Source organism: Desmodus rotundus, chromosome 13 (genome assembly GCF_022682495.2).
Source record: "Desmodus rotundus isolate HL8 chromosome 13, HLdesRot8A.1, whole genome shotgun sequence".
In the NCBI taxonomy this organism is placed as follows: domain Eukaryota; kingdom Metazoa; phylum Chordata; class Mammalia; order Chiroptera; family Phyllostomidae; genus Desmodus; species Desmodus rotundus.
In genome coordinates, this window is record NC_071399.1 from 45008415 (window position 1) to 45027282 (window position 18868).

At 36.9% G+C, this 18868-nt stretch overlaps 1 protein-coding gene across 1 annotated transcript in view; it reads left to right on the plus strand.

The window, feature by feature from the left end:
* LOC112311277 (zinc finger BED domain-containing protein 4) overlaps positions 1 to 18868 on the plus strand; it is a 266073-nt gene that overhangs the window by 147385 nt on the left and 99820 nt on the right. The window contains exon 6 of the mRNA XM_071220159.1: positions 9127 to 9186. Within this exon, the coding sequence (XP_071076260.1) occupies positions 9127 to 9141 (15 nt within the window). The 3' untranslated portion in view covers positions 9142 to 9186. The remainder of the gene's footprint in view (positions 1 to 9126; positions 9187 to 18868) is intronic.

Sequence of the window (18868 nt, forward strand, 5' to 3'; positions counted from 1 at the left end):
TAATATGTCTAGGACACATATCAATGAAAATGTTGCTGTGGGGCATAGATGAAATTTTCCTATGTTCTCCTCTAGGACTTTTATGGTGTTGCAATATACATTTCAGTCTTTTATTCATCTTGAGTTTATTTTTGTGTATGGTGTAAGTTGGTGGTTGAGTTTCATTTTTTTTTTTTGCACGCAGCTGTCCAGATCTCCCAACACCATTTGTTGAAGAGGCTATTTTTACTCCATTTTGTGCTTCTGACCCTTTTGTTGAATATTAATTGACCAAAGAGAAATGGTTCTATTTATGGGCTACTCATTTTGTTCCTTAGATCTATGTGTCTGTTATAGTTTGGTATCATGTATTGTGATCCATTCTACTTTGTTCTTTCTTGAAAATGCTGAGGCTATTCAGGGTTGTTTATGGTTCCATATAAATTTTTGAAATACTTAATGTATTTCAAATATGTATTTGAAATATGTGAAATATGTATTTTAATAAGGATTGAGTAGAAGCTATAAATTGCTTTGGGTAGTATGGGCAGTTTGATAATGTTAATTCTTCCATTCCATGAACACAGTTATATGCTTCCATTTATTTGTCTTCCTTAATTTCTTTTTTCAGTGTTATATAGTGTTCCAAGTACAGGTCTTTTACCTCATTGATTAGGTTTATTCCTAGGTACTTTATTTTCCTTCTTGCTACAGCAATGAGATGTTTTCCCTGATTTCTGATATTTTATTGTTGGTGTACAAAAATGCCTTTGATTTCTGTATATTGACTTGTATTCTACGGCTTTGCCCAATTCAGTGGTTGAGTAGATTTTTGGTGGAATCTATAGGGTTTTCTATGTACACTGTCATGTCATCTGCAAACAGTTACCATTTTACTTCCTACTTTCCAATGTGGATGCCTTTTATTTTTTTTTTTCTTGTCTGATTGCTGTGGCTAGGACTTCAAACATTATGTTGAATAGAAGTGGTGAAAGCAGACATCTTTGTTTTGTTCCTGATCTTAGTGGGAAATAGTTCAGCTTTCACTTGTTCAATATGATGTTGGCTGTAGGTTTTTCATCTATGATGTTCACTATTTTGTGGTATCCTCCCTCTACTCCCACTTTTCTGAGTGCTTTTATCATAAATAGGTACTGTACCTTATTAAATGCTTTTCTGCATCTACTGATATGTGATGTGGTCATCTGCAAGCAGTGTCCACGGCATTGTGGCTGAGATGAGACAAATTCACACAGAGTACTGAGTTTGGTGGAGGAAAAAGGACTCTCTCAAGAGGAGAGTGCACCGACCCTTGCCTTGACAGGCTTTTATTGCTTTTCTGGGCACATTACATTGAGAATGGTCCTCATTTACTATGCACAGTTTCTCTTTGGGTGGTTTACCTTTTACAGAAAACAAAGGAGAGGATGTTGCTAATTACATCAAAAAGGAAGGATATTTGCAAATGTAAAGGGAAAATTGGTAGAACTGGTTACACTCGTCCTTGAAAGGTTTAACATAGATTTTAGGAAGTTACTTTAAAGCTATGCAGTAAAAGTTTCCTGCCTCAATTCAGGATGAGGAAGTTTTAGCAAAAAGCAAGTCTCAAAGAGGCCTAGGTATAATGCAGGCCTGATTTCCCATGGGAGAACCTATCCTTGGGTGTGGGTCCTGTGTGCCAGACACTGCTCCCTACTGGCTTTTCTGAGAGGGATCTGGGTCCATGCCACGCAGAATGGTCTCTTATAGATATAATCATGTGGTTTTCTCTTTCCTTGTGTTTATGTGATGTATTACATTTATTGCCTATTGACTTGAGAATATTCTACCATCCTTGAATCATCGGGATGAATCACATTTGATCTTGGTGTATGATATTTTTAATGTATTGGTGGATGTGACTTGCCAATATCTTGTGAGGATTTTAGCATCTATGTTCATCAGTGATATTGGCTTGTACATTTCTTTGTTAGTTGTGTATTTATCTGGTTTTGGGATTAGGGTGATTCTGGCCTCATAAAAAGAGTTTGGGTCTTCCATCTTCTTGGACTTTTTGGAATAATCTGAGAAAGATAGGGGATAACTCTTCCTTAAATGTTTTGTAAAATTCTATTTTGAAACCATCCAGTCCAGGGCTTTTGTATCCTGGGAATTTTTTTGATTACTGTTTCAACTTTACCACCTGTTATGCATCTGTTCAGGCTTTCTGCCTCTACTTGATTCAGTTTTGGAAGATAATATTTTCTTAGATATTCATCCATTTCACTCAAGTTTTCAAATTTCCTGGCATATAGTTGTTCCTGGTAATTTCTAACAATCCTTTGTTTCTGTGTGGTATCAGGTGTAATTTCTCCTCTTTCATTTCTTGTTTTATTTATTTAGGTCTTTTCTCTTTTTTTTCTTGATGAGTCTGCTTAAAGGCTTGTCGATTTTGTTAATCTTTTCAAAGAATCACATCCTGGATTTATTGATCCTTTGAATTGTTCTTTTAGTCTCTATGCCATTTAATTCTAATCTGATCTTGATTATTTCCTTCTGTCCACTCACTGTGAGCTTTGTTTGCTGTTGTTCCTCCAGTGCTTGTGGATGTAGGGTTAGGTTGTTTATTTGAAATGTTTCTATTTTGTTTAGGTTGGCCTATATCTCTATGAACTGCCCTATCAGGACTACATCTGCTGTGTCCCATAGGATTTGAGTTGTGTGCTTATCTTCATTTGTTTCCAGAAACTTTTTGATTTCTTCCTTGATCTCATTATTAAGCCATTCATTGTTTAATAGCATTCTATTCAGTCTCCATGCAGTTGAATGTTTTTGAGTTTTTTCCTTCAGATTGGACATAGTTTCAGGCCCTTGTGGTCTAAGAAGATGATTGATATCACTTTAATTTTCTTGAATTTGTTGAGGCTGGTTTTGTGTCCTATCATGTGGTCTATCTTTGAAAATGTTTCATGTGTGTTTGAAAAGAATGTGTATTTTGCTTCTTTGGGATGAAAGGTTCTATATACATCAGTTAAGTCCATTTGCTCTAGAACATTGTTCAATGCCACAATGTCCTTGTTGATATTTTGTTTGGAAGATCTATCCAATTTTGACATTGGGGTATTAAAATTCCCTAGTATAAGTTTGTTGCTGTCTATATATTTCTTGAAGTCCTCCAAGATTTTCCTTATATATTTGGGTGCTATATTTGGGTGCTCCTATGTTGGGTGTATATATGTTTACAATATTTATGTTTTTCTTCCAGTAAGTGTTATGAAGTGTCCTTCTATGTCTCTTTTTATGTCCTTTGTTATGAAGTCTATTTTGTCTGATATAGTAAGTATTGCTATCCCAGCTTTTTTTTTTTTTTTCCTGTCTGTTTGGTAGGTATATTCTTTTTCCCAACCCTTCATTTTCAGTCTCTGTAGGTTTTGATTCTGAGGTGGGTCTCTTCTAAGCAGTACATGTACAGGTCATGTTTTCTTATCCATTCAGCTACCCTATATCTGTTGATTGGAGCATTTGATCATTTACATTTAAGGTTATTATTGATAGGTACTTATTCATTGCCATTTTACTCCCTTCTTGATTATCTTCCTCTCACTCTTTCTCTTCCTTTTCTTAGACCAGTCATTTTAACATATCTTGCAGTGGCTGTTTGGTGGAGGTATATTCCTTCAGCCTTCTTTTGTCTGGGAAACTCTTTATTTCACCTTCCATTTTAATTGAGAGCCTCCTTGCCATTCCCTTCTGGCTTGTAGTGTTTCTGTTGAGAAATCAGCTGCTGGTTTATAGGGGCTCCCTTGTATGTTACTTTCTGTTTCTCCCTTGGTGTCTTTAAGATTTTCTCTTTGTCATTGAATTTTGCTATTTTAATTATGATGTATCTTGGAGTAGGCCTCTTTTGGTTTCTCTTGATTGGGACCCTCTGTGCTTCCTGGGTTATTTGACTTTTTCTCTCATCGTATTAAGGAAGTTTTCCATCATTGCTTTTTCAAACAGTTTTTCTACCCTTGTTTTTTTTCTTCTCCTTCTTGTATCCCTATTATATGGATATTATTATGTTTCATTTTGTTCTGCATTGCCCTTAACTCCTCTTCATTATTTTTTAGTCTTTTTTCCTTTTCTTGCTCTTTCTGGGAGTTTTTTCTATATTGTTCTCCAGCTTATATATTTGATCCTCTACTTCATCTAGCCTGCTTTTGATTTCTTCTACTGTATTCTTCAAATCAGAAATTATAATCTCCATTTCCTCTTAGCTCTTGTTGATTATTTCTATGTCCTTTTTCAAAGTGATATAGTTTCCCTGTAGTTTCTGGTAATCCTCAGTGAGCTCATTGAGCTTCCTTATAACCATTGCTTTGAACTCAATAGCTTAGAGTTGACTTCCCTCTCTTTCATTTATCATTCTTTCTGAAGGTTCTTCCTTTCCTTTCAATTGGGGGTTGTTTCTTTGTCTTCCCATTGTTTGTGAGACTCTTCTTACCTGACTCTGCTTCTTAAATTGATCTGTTTTGACTCTCTGAGTTTGTGATGTTAATTTTATGGTAGGAGACCTGTGAGATTCAGTAGTGTAGCCTCCTTGGTCACCTGATCTTGATGCTCTTGGGATGCCCTTTGTGTTCGCTCTCTGGAACTAATTAGGTTTTGATTGTTCTTGGGTCTTTCTTTGGCGGGACCTTCCCTCTAGCTGGTTGACTGAAGGTCACTCTGCCCACCAAGTCTTGTGTGCTGTTGTGCAGATGCTGCCAGAGCAAAATCACAAAGCCCAGGAAACAGACTCACACCTACAAAAATATTCCCCCACAATTCCCCTACCAACAGCAAATGAACCAGTAAAGAGGATAAGAGTATTATAAGCATGGATAGAAATAAGCTATAGTATGAAATGTAGTCATTTAATATGCACAAACTTGCTACACAAGAAATGATTGTTAACAAACTATGCAGGAAAGAAAATATCACTAATTATTGAGAAGACCACTGTGGAATTTGTCTTGGTAGCCTCTAGCATTTACCCTTTTTTTTTTTTTTCTTTCTGGGTCTGCCTTTGGTGATATCTGGTATTGACCCTGTCTCACCTTAGTCAGCCTGTTGGAGGCTTCCAGGGATCTACTGTATGTGGCTGTCTCCTTCAGTTGTTAATATAGTCACTCTGAACTCAGAAGTCCAGCTTCAGCAACATAGCATGTAGCAGAATCCTTTCTGTGGTCAAGGCTATCATTTCTCCTCTGGTTGCTACTGGAAAAAATGTCTTCTGCCTGAGCATGATGGTTGCTGCCATATGGGGCATGACTCAGCAATGAGATTCTGGTGTCTACTCTCTCAGTTCTGTCCCCAAAGGCTCCACCACCAGTCTCCCCTCAGGTGCCTCCAGCCCACTTTGCCCCTGCCTTTGCCAGAGCCCACAGTAAGTGGCTGCAAATGAAAATTTGTGTATTGGCTCTTTGCATCTCTAGCCATTTATGTCCACCAGAGAGCAAACCTGTTGCTTTTTGCCACTGGTTGTTGTTATCTGTGCACTTTTTGGGTTCTGGTGGCCAAAGCTGGGGATCCCAGCTTAGGGTTTAGACCCCACTTTTCTCAGGGGGACCCAATCAGCCACTTAATCATTCTTCCAGTGCTACTGCCTGTGTGCCAGCCAGCCTTCTTGAGTCTCTCTGCACTCCTTACCAGACAGGTTCTGCTGAATCTGAGTCTTCTTCTGTCTGTCTGAGGTTATAAGATTTCTCTCTCACTATTGTTCAGTTGTTTGTTCTGGGTGATTTCTCCATAATTTGGTTGTTATTCCACAATGGTCCTGGGAGGAGGTTAGTATGACTTCCATTCACTCCCCCACCACCTTACCAAAAGCTAGTATTATTATAACAATGTTTTTTAAAGTAGTATTAGATTTTTTATTTTTGTTTTTTAATATATAAAATATTGTTTATTAAGTTAAAACATTTAGTATGTCTCTAAAAGTTTTATTTTTCTGTCTTATCTTTAAAAGAGAATGAACACAATTCATTTTGTTTTATACATAACGTAGAAGACTAACATAGTTTTTTCAATTATTACTCTAAAAACTAGTACTATTTTAACTTTTGTTTGTATTGCCATATATTGTTATTGAATATTGCATTTAAAAGAATTTTTAGTCCTATTTGTTTATTTTTCTTATCCTAGGAGATATATTAGAAAAATATGGTTATAATGTCTAAGGTTTATTGCCTACACTTTCTTCTGGGATTTTTTTTTGTTTTAAGTCTAAATTTTAAGTATTTAATCCATTTTGAGTTTATTCTTACATATGATGTAAGAATGTGGCCTAATTTTCATTTTTTTGTACATATCTTCCCAATATTCCCAGCACCATTTATCAAATATACTATCTTTACCCTATAGCATGTGGTTGCCTCCTTTGTCAAATATTAATTGCCTATAAAGGCATAGGTTTAATTCTGGTCTCTCTATTCTGTTCCATTGATCTATATATCTGCTTTCATGCCAGTACTATGTTATTTCAATTATTATAGCCTTGTAGTATAATTTGATATCAGGTAGTGTGCATCCTCTAACTTTGTTCTTTTTTCTGAAGAAGATTATTATAGACATAAAAGAGCTCTATGTGAACAAAATACCCTGGAGTCTTATAATCTTTTTGAAATGCTTGTTCTAGTTCTGTGAAACATGCCATTGGTATTTTGGTAGAAATTGTATTGAATCTATAGATTACCTTGGGAAACAAAAAAATTAAACAAATGGGACCACGTTAAACTAAAAATCTTTAATTTACAACAAAGGAAAACATCAACAACAAAAAAGGACAACCCACAGGATGGGATAACATACTGAGGGATACATCTGATAAGGGATTAATAACCAAAGTTAAAAAAAAACTAAGAAAAACTATGGTATGTTTACATGATGGAATACTATGCAGCAGAAAGAAAGATCTCCTCCCCTTTGCAACAGCATGGATGGAGCGGGAGAGCATTATGCTAAGTGAAATAAGCCAGGCGGTGAAAGACCATATGATCTCACCTATAAGTGGCACCTAATCAAAAAAACAAACAAAACAAACAACCAAACAAAATATAACCAGAGACATTGAAATTGAACAAACTGACAGTGACCAGAGGGTAGGTGGGAGGGGATACTGGGAGGAAAAAGCGGGGAGGGTTTTCAGGAGTAAAAGGAAAAAAAACATGTAAAACTCAACATCAAAGAAAACAATTCAATTTAAAAATGGGCCAAGGACCTGAATAGACACTTTTCCTAAGAGAACATAAAGATGGCCATTATACATATGAAAGGTGCTCAACCTCACTAATCATCAGAGAAATGTAAATTAAAACCACAATGAGATATCACCTCACACCTGTCATAATGGTTATCATCAACAAGTCAAGCAACAAGTGTTGGAAAGGATGTGGAGAAAAGTGTATGGCTGTGCACTATTGGTGGGAATGCAGATTGGTACAGCCACTGTAAAAAGCAGCATGGAGTTACCTCAAAAAGTAAAAATGGAACTGCCTTATGACCCAACAATTCCTCTTCTAGGAATTTATCCAGAGAAACCCAAAACACTAACTTAAAAGAATATATGTGCCCTATGTTTATTACAACATTATTTATAATAGGCAAGATTTGGAAGCACCCCAAGTGTCCATCAGTATATGAGTGGATAAAAAGTATTGGTACATTTACATAACCAAATATTACTCAGCTGTAAAGAAGAAGCAAATCTTACCTTTTGCAGAATCATGAATGGACCTACAAAATATTATGCTAAGTGAAATAAGCCAGTCAAGGAAAGACAAGTACCACATGATTTCATTCATATGTAGATTCTATAAACAAGATGAACTACCAAGCAAAACAGAGGTAGACTCATAGAGAACAGGCTAACAGCTGCCCAGGGCAGGAGGGATGATGACTAGGGGGTGCAAGGACTAAACAAAAAAGAAGAAAGAAGAGAAAAAACTCACAGACACAGAAAACAATGTGGTGATTGCTAGGGGGAGGTGAGCAGGGGAGGTAGAAGAGGGTCTGAGGAGATAAATGGTGATGGACAGAGACTTGACTTGTAGTGAACACACAATACAGTGTACAGATAACGTGCTGTAGAATTGTGCACCTGCAGCCTGCATAATTTTGTTAACCAGAATCATCTCAATAAACTCAATAAAAATGAAAAAAAAACCCCAGCAATACTATAAAGGACAATTAAGAGTATAAGATTAATATGAAAACATTGGGATATAATGAAACAATATTATGCCACAGTGTGTGGTTTGAGTAAAAACATTAAAATTTTGCCAGATTATAGGGAACCATTCCATGCGTGGGAAATGTAGTCCAGCTCCCACTCAGAAAAGCCAGTGGGTGCAAGGTCCGTCACACAGGACCCATGTCCACGGACAGGTTCTCCCATGGGAAATCAGGCCTGCATTGTACCTAGGCTGCTATGAGACTTGCTTTTGCTAAGACTCTCTCACCCTGGATTGAAGCAGCAAATGTTTACTGAGTATATTTAAGTTCCCAAAGTCTGTGCTAAACCTACCAAGTATGGAGTGTAACCAGTTCCACCACTTTTCCCCTTGATCTGTAACACCCTTCTCTTTGAAGTGATTAGCAGCATTCCTTCCTTTGTTATCTGTAAAAGGTAATCACCTACAGCAGACCTGTGCATAGTAAATGAGGACCATCCTTGATGTAATGTGCCCAGAAAAGCAATAAAAGCCTGTCCAGGCAGGAGTCAGGCTCTCTCTCTGGTTCTCTCACCCTCTCTCTCACTTAGAGAGTGGCCATGCTGTCCCTTTTTCTCCACAGGCTTTCTGTAGTCCGCGTGAATTTGCCCATTACTGCCACAACACACGGATCCCACAGGCTGGGATCCACATAACCAGATGCTAATAAAAAGGATGTTTAAGTTATGTTTTGGGGCACAAAATGTATGAATATGTAATTTTGTTACATCAACAGCTGAAAGGGGTGATGACAGAATCCTAAAGGAGCAGAATTTTTGCATGTTAAACTGTTAAACTATTACTATGTTAAAATATTATTAAAGTTAAGCTGGTATAAATTCAAACTGAATTATTATAATTTTAGGACATTAAATGTAATCCCCATAGTCACCAAAACCAAAATAAAGTCTAATATATTCATGGTTCTTTGCAGACAGTGGTGACTTGAAAAAACCTCAGAAAGCCAAGTCTGACAATTATAAGAAATATACAGGTGAGGAGAAACATTGCCTTGTCTCCTTCAAGTATGCATCGAAGCTATGTTCATGTTTTCTGAGAAAGAATATATGTATAAATTTATAATACTGAAGGAAAATTTTTTCATTCTTTCACAATGTTATTAAATACTGAGTATTGTTCAGGCAGTATTCTATGTGCAGAGATACAATGATGAGCAAGAAAAACTCTTGCCTACAGTGTGTGCCTATTCTACGTAGTGAAACTGATAATAAGCAAATAAATAATGTAATGACAGGTAGGAATAGATGTAATGGATGTAATGGGGCACAAAGTCAGGCTAAAGAAATAGTGGATGGATCTTATTTTAAATAATGGCCTGGAAGGATCCTCTGAAGAGCTCACTTAGAGCAGAGGCATGAATGAAATGAGAAAATAGTCATGGTGAAGATTTGGGTAACAGTGTAGAAGACAGAGGGAACAGCAAGCACAAAGGCTTGGACAGACCCAGATATTCATTTGAAGAATAGTGAGAAGGCTGGTGTGGATAAAGTAGTTAGATCAAGGTGCATAGTTGTAGGTCATAATGAAGGGCCTGCAGGCTCTTGAAAGAAACTTAGACATTTTTTTGAACTTTATGAGAAGTCAGTGGAGGGCTTTAACAGTATAGTAACTTGATGTGAGTTACATTTTTAAAGATTGTTGTAATATGAAGGAAAAAATTGTAGCAGAATAAAAAAAACTGTCAGATTGATGAGAAGGCTTATGCTTTAATTCATGATGGCTTAGATTAAAATGGTGATGGTAAAGGTGGTGATAAATTATCAGATTAAGGAAACGTACTTTTTTCTCTGTCTTCTGTCTCTAATCACTCCTTTCCCTTGGTTTATTATTTTTCCTACATCATCACTTTCTGACATATATTTACATATTTACTTGATGCTTTCTACTAGAATATACATTCTATGAGGGCAGGACTCTTTGGCTCTGTTACTTAATTGCTTTTTACTCCAGTGCCCAGATCGGTGTTTGGTACTTAGTAAATATTCAGTAAATATTTGCTGATAAGGTAGTTGTCAAAATGTGGAACACCATTTTGACTCCCAATATATATGTTGAAAGTTGAAAGGATAAGAGTATGCTGGCCTTTTGGATTTGTGATATAAAAGAAAGAGAAACAAGGATGTGTTGTAAGGTTTTGGCCAGAGCAATTTGGTACCATTTACTGATTAAGGGAGGAACAGGTTTGCGACAATGAAATCAAGAGTTCATGTTTGAACAGGTTGAGTTTGCATGTGTTTTCCAGACATTCAAGAGAAGACACTGAGTAGGCAGAAACACCTAAGCCCCAAATTCAGTAGAGAGGCCTTGACTAGAGGCATTGTGAAGTCATTGGCATTAGATAATATGCAAAGCCACAAAACTGGAAGGTAGAGTGAGTAGGAAAGAAAAGTATGGGGACTTATTCTTGTGTCTCTCAAACTTCAAGAGGCTGAGAAATGGAGAAAGAGGTAGAAACGCAGTGAAAAAGAAGGGCTAGAAAGGGAGCAGAGAAACCAGGACAGAGTACTGGGAAACTAGAGAAGAGTGTCAAGGAGGGAATGATTAACTCTAACAACAGCTGCTAAGAGGTACAGCAAAATAAAGAATTAGAAGCAATCATTGGATTTGATGACCTTGATATGCACAGTGTATTAGTTTCCTGGGACTGCATTAGAAAGTATCACAAACTACAATAACTTAAAAAAAAAAACCCAAAAACAAATTCATTCTCTCACAGTTATGGAGGCTAGAAATCAAAAATGAAGGGGTCAGCAGGGCCATGCTATCTTTCAAATGCTATCCTCCCTTGTTTCTTTTTAGTTTCTGGTAGTGATTAGCAGTCCTTGGTCTTCCTTGACTTGTAGACACATCACTCCCATCTCTACCTCCATTGTCATATCCATTCTTCCTTCCTGTGTGTCTCTCTATCCTCTTCTTATAAGGGCACTAGCCATGTGGTATTAAAGACCCACCCTGCTCCACCATGACCTAATCTTAATTATTTACATCTGTAACAACCCCTTCCCAAATAAGATCCGATATATCATTTTAGGGGACATAATTCAACCCATAATACAATTATGAGCACTAGTAGGGGAGGGAAAAATGTGAAATGAAGACAGTGAGTAGAAATAACTCTTGAAGACATTGACTTCCAGGAAGAGCACAGCAATGGGGTAATTGTTGGTGGGGGTGTACAATATCCAAAAGAGCTGTCTTTTCTTGAGAGTTTTTTTTGTTTTAATATGGAAGATATCCTACCAAGATTGGATGCTGATAAGAATAACTAACTATAAAGGGACAATTATGATGCAAATAAAAAGGGAATAATGTCAGTAGCAAAGATTTTGCACAGGAAAGAGGTGATGAGAGCCAATGCACAGGAAAGTTGTCTTGAGATAGGAGCAGGATCAGTCCATTGACTTGGAGCTAGAAGAAAGGCAGATTACAGAGACAGGTGAGTTGAAAGAGGTACTGGAATGAAATAAGGTAATTTTGTTTTATTTTGATTTTAAGGAAAGTGGGAAATTGAGGAATGATGTTGAGATGTTGTAGATCTGAGCAGATGGGAGAGGTATGAAAGAGTCATTTCAGGGAGTAGGGGGAAGAACTGACCAAGACCTGGAAAGTGTGGTTGTTTCTTGAATTCTCTTTGGGAAGGAAAAAGTCCAGGAGTGAAATGAGATGAAGGATGAACATAGGGAAGTGACCAAGATCAGAGAAACAGAAACAGATTGTGCTGTAGAGAGGGATACTGGGAAGAGAAGGACAGAGAGAGAAAAGGAAGGCAAATGCAGTGCATGAAGGAAACTCACACTAGGGAGACATGGTTCCTCTCCTTCCTCTTGTCTCATCATTCATTACATTCAGACTCAGTAATATCCCCAATGATCACTCCAGCCCAAGATTTCAGTAGCTGAACAAGGGTCAAAACCTACACTGGTAGACAGCTTGATCTTTGCACCTACAAATAGGCAAGAGAGTATTGTACTCAGGGATTAAGCTATCAAGTCACAAGCCTGACCCTAATATCACCAGACAACTCTGTAAAACCCTCTTCATGAATATCTTTGAGGGGAAATACAAAGGGGATAAGTTTTCAGTAAGTTATATCTCATTTGTGGTGTGTGGGTGTTTTAAACTCATCACTTAGCAATTGGTACATTAAGCATTAGAAAAACAACAAGGGGAAAAAGAGCAGATGTAGTCTTTACCCTCATTGAATGTGAATGCAGATAATTAAATAATTAAATATATTATACCCTCGTAAGGTGTGTGATGAAGAAATACAGGTAGTTGTGGCATAATTGCATTGGCAGGGTTGTGTAGTGTAAATATATGATTTGGGCCATCCACCTTTACAGAATTGTAATTTTTTAAAAAACAAGTTTGATCATAATTTTCTCCCACTTAGAAAACTTGATGACTTTCCACTGCCTCAGCAGCAGCTCTTCAATAACTCCAAAACTTGTACCTCCTTCTCAGAAATATTTCTGATAGACATGCATCCTAAGTATATTTATTTATTAATAAATGACATACATATACTGCCATATAAATGTATTATGTGCATTATAGAACATAAACATAATTTTAATTTTTAAATGATGAGATGAGGAAAAAGAAGCACTATTTTAAAAATGAGCAATGTTAAGATCATTTTTTATGGGAATGGGGTCTTTTGGGGAGATCATGGCCTTCAATGAGAAAGCAGACTTCCTCTGGGAGAGTAAATATTTGGGGTTTAGCTGCCAATTTGTCTAAACTTAGTCTCAAGCTGTTTAGGGGATTACTTGGAAATACCAGTGGCTCAGCACCTGGAGGCCTTGGGGATCCTAAATCTGTAGGAAGTTGTTTGGAAACAATCCTTCCCCTCCCACTCTGGTGAGAGATGTTCCTGCTCTTTATGGGAACTTGTAGCCCCTCCTTCTAGAAGAGAAGCTCTTGATCTGGGCTATTTTGTTGGCAGGAGACCCAGAGAGAGCTCCCAGGCCAGGGACATTTACATGTCTATTTTACTATCTCTACAATTATGTACCTATTTAGGTAATTAAACAAAGTTTGCCATTTATGATAGAAGTTTTTCTTTTTTTTTTTTTTCTTTTGAGTTTCTAGCATGAGAGAGGTTCAAGAGATACAGGAATCAACAAACCAGATGGCTCATGGAATTTTCCTTCTAAACACCAAAGGGTCTATGATTTTCTGTTCATTTCCCTGTTTTCTTTAATGCCTTGCCCTGACGGAGCAAAAACGTATGGATTTTTCATCTCATTTTCTTTTATCTTTATATCTCTGTAACATTTTCTTCTGTAAACTGAATAGATTGAAATTACTATATTCTAGAGATCTTTTCAAAGCAAACTTAACTTCTTTTGGGGTGAAAGTCTTGCTGTATGAATGTTATGATCATTGTTATTGTTAGGCCTATTCTACACTGGAGGTTCTTAATGAAAAGATACCTGGAGAAGAGTTTCTTAGATTAAACAATGAACTCAGAAGGAAAACCCCAGGGAGAGGACAAAAGGGAATTGGAATTTCTTTGCCCTGACTTTAGAAGCTTCCATATGTTTCTGAGGTAGCTCCTGAACAGGTGGTGTTAACTGGGTGCTACTCACTGACACTCCAAGAACCAGGAAGTGGAATTACAGGTGAGATGCTGCAAAATTGTGTCAATGCATGTTAAGACACAGGTGTTTTAAACCAATGTGACTTCTAAAAGGTGATGAGTCAAACCTGAGAGCCCCTCATGTGATCAGATCAGAAAGTAATTTGGGGAAATCAGACCCTATCATATATACTGTTTATTTCACTACTGATTTTCCTTAGGAATTAATCAAGTCTCGAGAAGCTCATAGTTGTGTCAAATGAAGAAATCCAGTGAAATTGTATATACTCATATAATCTGGGATGTAAAATATTCATGTTGGCAGGGAGTTTATTCTAATACCCACAAGGCTCTTTTTCACTCTTATTATCTCTGAAGTGTCAGTTCTACTTTATGTAAACAGATTTCCCAAACTTCAATCTTACAAAAGGGCTTGGGTTCTGGAATCTTTTACCAAATCATAAGACTTCAGAGTTCCTTGTACAAAGTGCTCCACTCTTTCCCAAATCTTGGCCTACTTATGGGACAGGTGATGGAAAGGTTTTATTATCTTTTTCTTGAGGCAAGTAGTGGTTGTTTACTCTATACTTCCTTCACAAAGTCTTTATAAAGAACAAAAGAGATGTAACTCAAAGTGACTTTGTGACTTTTCCTAGATGGACGAGCAGCTGGTAGCTTCACTGCTAAAACATGAATTTAAGCACAGACACATCCAGCACCCCATCACACAAACACAAACACAAAACACAAACACATGTCTGCATGCATATACACACACGCACACTATAGGACTACACCAATGCATTTATGGAAATATATGCAGGTGGCAAGGGAAACCCAGAAAGAGAACAACATGAGGCAGAGTGGGTTGCTTGGCCCACTTCTTCCTCAGATTACAAAACTGCAAGACTGTCTTATAGTTTTTTCTTAGAGAATTGGAATTTTATTTTACTATGAGGCTGTTTCTTTTTTTTAACATTTATTTATTTTTTATTTTTTATTTTTCAAGTACAGTTGTCTCCATTTTCCTGACTTATTTCACTCAGCATAATGTACTCCAGTTCCATACAAAGCACCAATCCCAAAGAAGCTATGCACCCCAATGTTCATAGCAGCACAATTTAAAATAGCCAACTGCTGGAAACAACCTAGGTGTCCATCAGTAAATAAATGGATCAAAAAACTATGGTACATTTACATGATGGAATACTACACAGCAGAAAGAAAGAAGGAGCTCCTATGCTTTATGACAGCATGGATGGAACTTTTAAAAAAATGTTCAAGTACAGTTGTCTCCATTTTCCACCTACCACTCCCCCCAACCCCAGCCATCCCCACTTCTCACCCCTTTATTTTTGTCCATGTGTCCTTTACAGATGTTCCTAGAAACCCGTTCCCCTTTTCCCCATGTTATCCCCTTCCACCTCCCCTCCGGTTACTGTCAGTTTGGTCTTCATATCAATGTCTCTAGTTGTATTTTGCTTGCTTGTTTGTGTTGTGGATTAGATTTGACTTACATGTGGCATTTGTCTTTCACTGCCTGACTTAATTCACTTGGCATAATGCTCTCCAGTTCCATCCATGCTGCCCCAAAGGGTAGGAGTTCTTTCTTTCTGCTGCATAGTATTCCATTGTGTAAATGTACCACAGTTTTTTATTCCACTCATTTACTGATGGGCACCTGGCTGCTTCCAGCACTTGGCTATTGTAAATTGTGCTCCTATGAACGTTGGGGTGCATAGGTTCATTTGAATTAGTATTTCAGAATTCTTAGGGTATAATCCTAGCAGTGGAATTGCTGGGTCAAAAGGCAATTCCATTATTAGATTTTTAAGGAAATTCCATAGTATTTTCCACAGTGGCTGCACCAGTCTACATTTGCACCAACAATGTACTAGGGTTCCCTTTCCTCTCCAACCTCTCCAACACTTGTTTGTTGCATTGCTTACAATTACCATTCTGACCAGTGTGAAGTGGTACCTCATTGTGGTTTTAATTTGCATTTTTCTGATGGCTAGTGATGCTGAGCATCCTGCATATGCCTCTGCGCCTTCTGTATGTCCTCCTCAGGGAAGTGTCTGTTCAAGTCATTTGCTCATTTTTTAATTGGATCGTTTGTCTTCCTGGTATGGAGTCATGTGAGCACTTTATATATATATCAAACACTCTTCTGAGATATCATTGACAAATATATTTTTCCATACAGTTGGTTCCATTTTCATTTTGCTAATGTTTTCTTTAGCTGTTCAGAAGCTTTTTATTTTGATGAAGTCCCATTTGTTTATTCTTTCCTTTATGTCCCTTGCTCTAAAGGAAATATTGATGAAAATATTGCTGGGTGGAATATCAGAGACTTTCCTGCCTATGTTCATTCTAGGACTTTCATGTGGTCATAACTTATATTTAATTCTTTTATCCATCTTCAGTTTATTTTTGTGTATGGTGTAAGTTGGTGGCGGAGGTTCATTTTTTAGCATGTAGCTATCCAGGTGTCCCAACACAATTTGTTGAGGAGGCTAATTTTACTCCATTTTATGCTTCTGTCCCCATTGTTGAATATTAATTGACTGTAGAGACTTGGGTTTATTTCTGGGCTCTTGATTCTGTTCCACTGATTTATCTGTTTGTTCTTATGCCAGTACCATCCTGTTAAGATTACAATGGCCTTGTAATACAGTTCGATATCAGGTGTTTGAACCCTCCTACTTTGTACTTCTTTCTCAAAATTGCTGCAGCTATTTGGGGTCATTTATTTTCCATATAAAGTTTTGAAATGATTGTCCTATATCTATGAAAAATGTCATTGGTATTTTAATAGGGATTGTGTTGAATCTATAAATTGCTTTGGGTAGTATGGACATTTTGATTATGTTAATTCTTCCAATCCATGAACACGGTACATGCTTGCATGTGCATTTTGCTTCTTTGGGGATGCTTACATTTGTTTGTGTCTTCCTTAATTTCTTTTCTTAGTGTTGTGCAGTTTTCTGAGTACAGGTCTTTCACCTCCAAGGTTAGGTTTATTCCTAGGTATATTATCTTTGTTGTTATAGCAATGGGATTTTTTTCCTGATTTCTGCATCTGATATTTCACTGTTGGTATACAAAAAATGCCTTTGAATTCTGAATATTCACTTTGTATCCCACGGTTTTGCCAAATTCACTTATTGGGCCCACAAGGTTTTGGTGGAGTCTACAGGGATTTCTGTGCACATTATAATGTCATCTGCACATAATGACAGTTTTATTTCCTCCTTTCCAATGTATATGTCTTCTATTTTTTCTTCTTCTCTGATTGCCGTGGCTAGGACGCCCAATACTGTGTTGAATAGAAGTAGTGAAAGCAGACATCCTTGTCTTCCTCCTGATCTTAGGGGGAAATATTTTAGATTTTGTACACTGAATAAGATGTTGGCTGTAGGTCTCTCATATATGGCCTTTATTATGTTGAAGTATGCTCCTTCTACTCCCACTTTGCTGAATGTTTTTATCATAAATGGGTACAGTAGCTTATCAAATGCCTTTTCCACATCTATCAGAATGATCATGTGATCTTTGAATTTCCTTTTGTTTATGTGATGTATTACATTTCTTGATTTGCACATATTGTACCATCCTTGCATCCCTGGGATGAATCCCACTTGATCATAGTATGTGATCTTTTTGATGTATTGCTGCATGCAGTTTGCCATTACTTTGTTGAGGATTTTAGCATCTATGTTTATCAGTGATATTGGCCTGTTTCTTTCTTTGTTGTGTCTTTGTCTGGTTGTGGGATTAGGATACTTGCTTCACAAAAAAGACTTTGGGAGTCTTCTGTCTTCTTTCATTTTTTGGAGTAGTCTGAGAAGTATAGGGGTTAGAGCTTCCTTAAATATTTTGTAAAATTCTTCTGTGAAACCATCCAGACCAGGGCTTTTATTGTAATGGTAGTTGTTTATTAATCCTTCAATTTTGTTAACTGTTATCGGTCTGTTCAGGCTTTCTGCTTCTTCATTCAGCTTTGGGAGATTGTATTTTTGAGAAATTTGTCCACTTCATCCATGTTTTCAAATTTTTTGGCAAGTCATTCTTTGTAGCAATTTTTTACAGTCCTTTGTATTTCTGTGATATCAATTGTAATATCTCCTCTTTCATCTGATTTTATTTATTTGGGTTCTTTATATTGTTTTTGATGAGTCTGCTTAAAGGCTTATCCATTTTGTTTATCTTTCAAGGAACCAGCTCCTAGATTTGTTGATCCTTAGAATTGTTCTATTATTCTCTATGTCATTTAATTCTTCTCTGAACTTGGTCATTTCATTCCTTCTACTTGCTCTGGGCTTTGTTTAGTTTTGCCCCTCCAGTTCTTGTAGATGTAGGGTTAGGTTTATTTGAAATGTTTCTATCTTTTTTATGTAGGCCTGTATCACTATGAACTTCCCACTCAGGACTGTCTTTGCTGTGTCCCATAAGTTTTGGACTGCTGTGAGTTCATTTTCTTTTTGTTTCCTGAAACTCTTTGATTTCTTCCTTGATCTCTTCCTTAACCCATATATTGTTTAATAACATGCTCTTCAATCTCCATGAATTTGAGTGTTTTTGAGTTATTTCCTTGAGGTTGGTTTCTAGTTTCAGGATCTTGTGGTCTGAGAGAATGCTCGATATGATTTCAATTTTCTTGAATTTGTTGAGGCTTGTTTGTGTCCTATCATGTGGTCTATCTTTGAAAATGTTCCATGTGCATTTGAAAAGAATGTGTATTTTGCTTCTTTGGGATGAAAGGTTCTGTATATATCAGTTAAGTCCATTTAATCTAAGGAATTGTTCAATGCTGCAGTATCCTTCTTGATATTTTGTTTGGAAGATCTATCCATTTCTGACAGTGGGTTGTAAAAGTCCCCTAGTATAAGCTTGTTGCTATCTATATCTGTCTTGAAGTCCTCCATGATTTTCCTTATATATTTGGGTGCTCCTATGTTAGGTACATATATGTTTATAATGTGTATGTCTTTTTGATGGATTCTTCCCTTGTGTTGATGAAGTGTACTTCACTGTCTCTTTTTATGGCCTTTGTTTTGAAGTATATTTT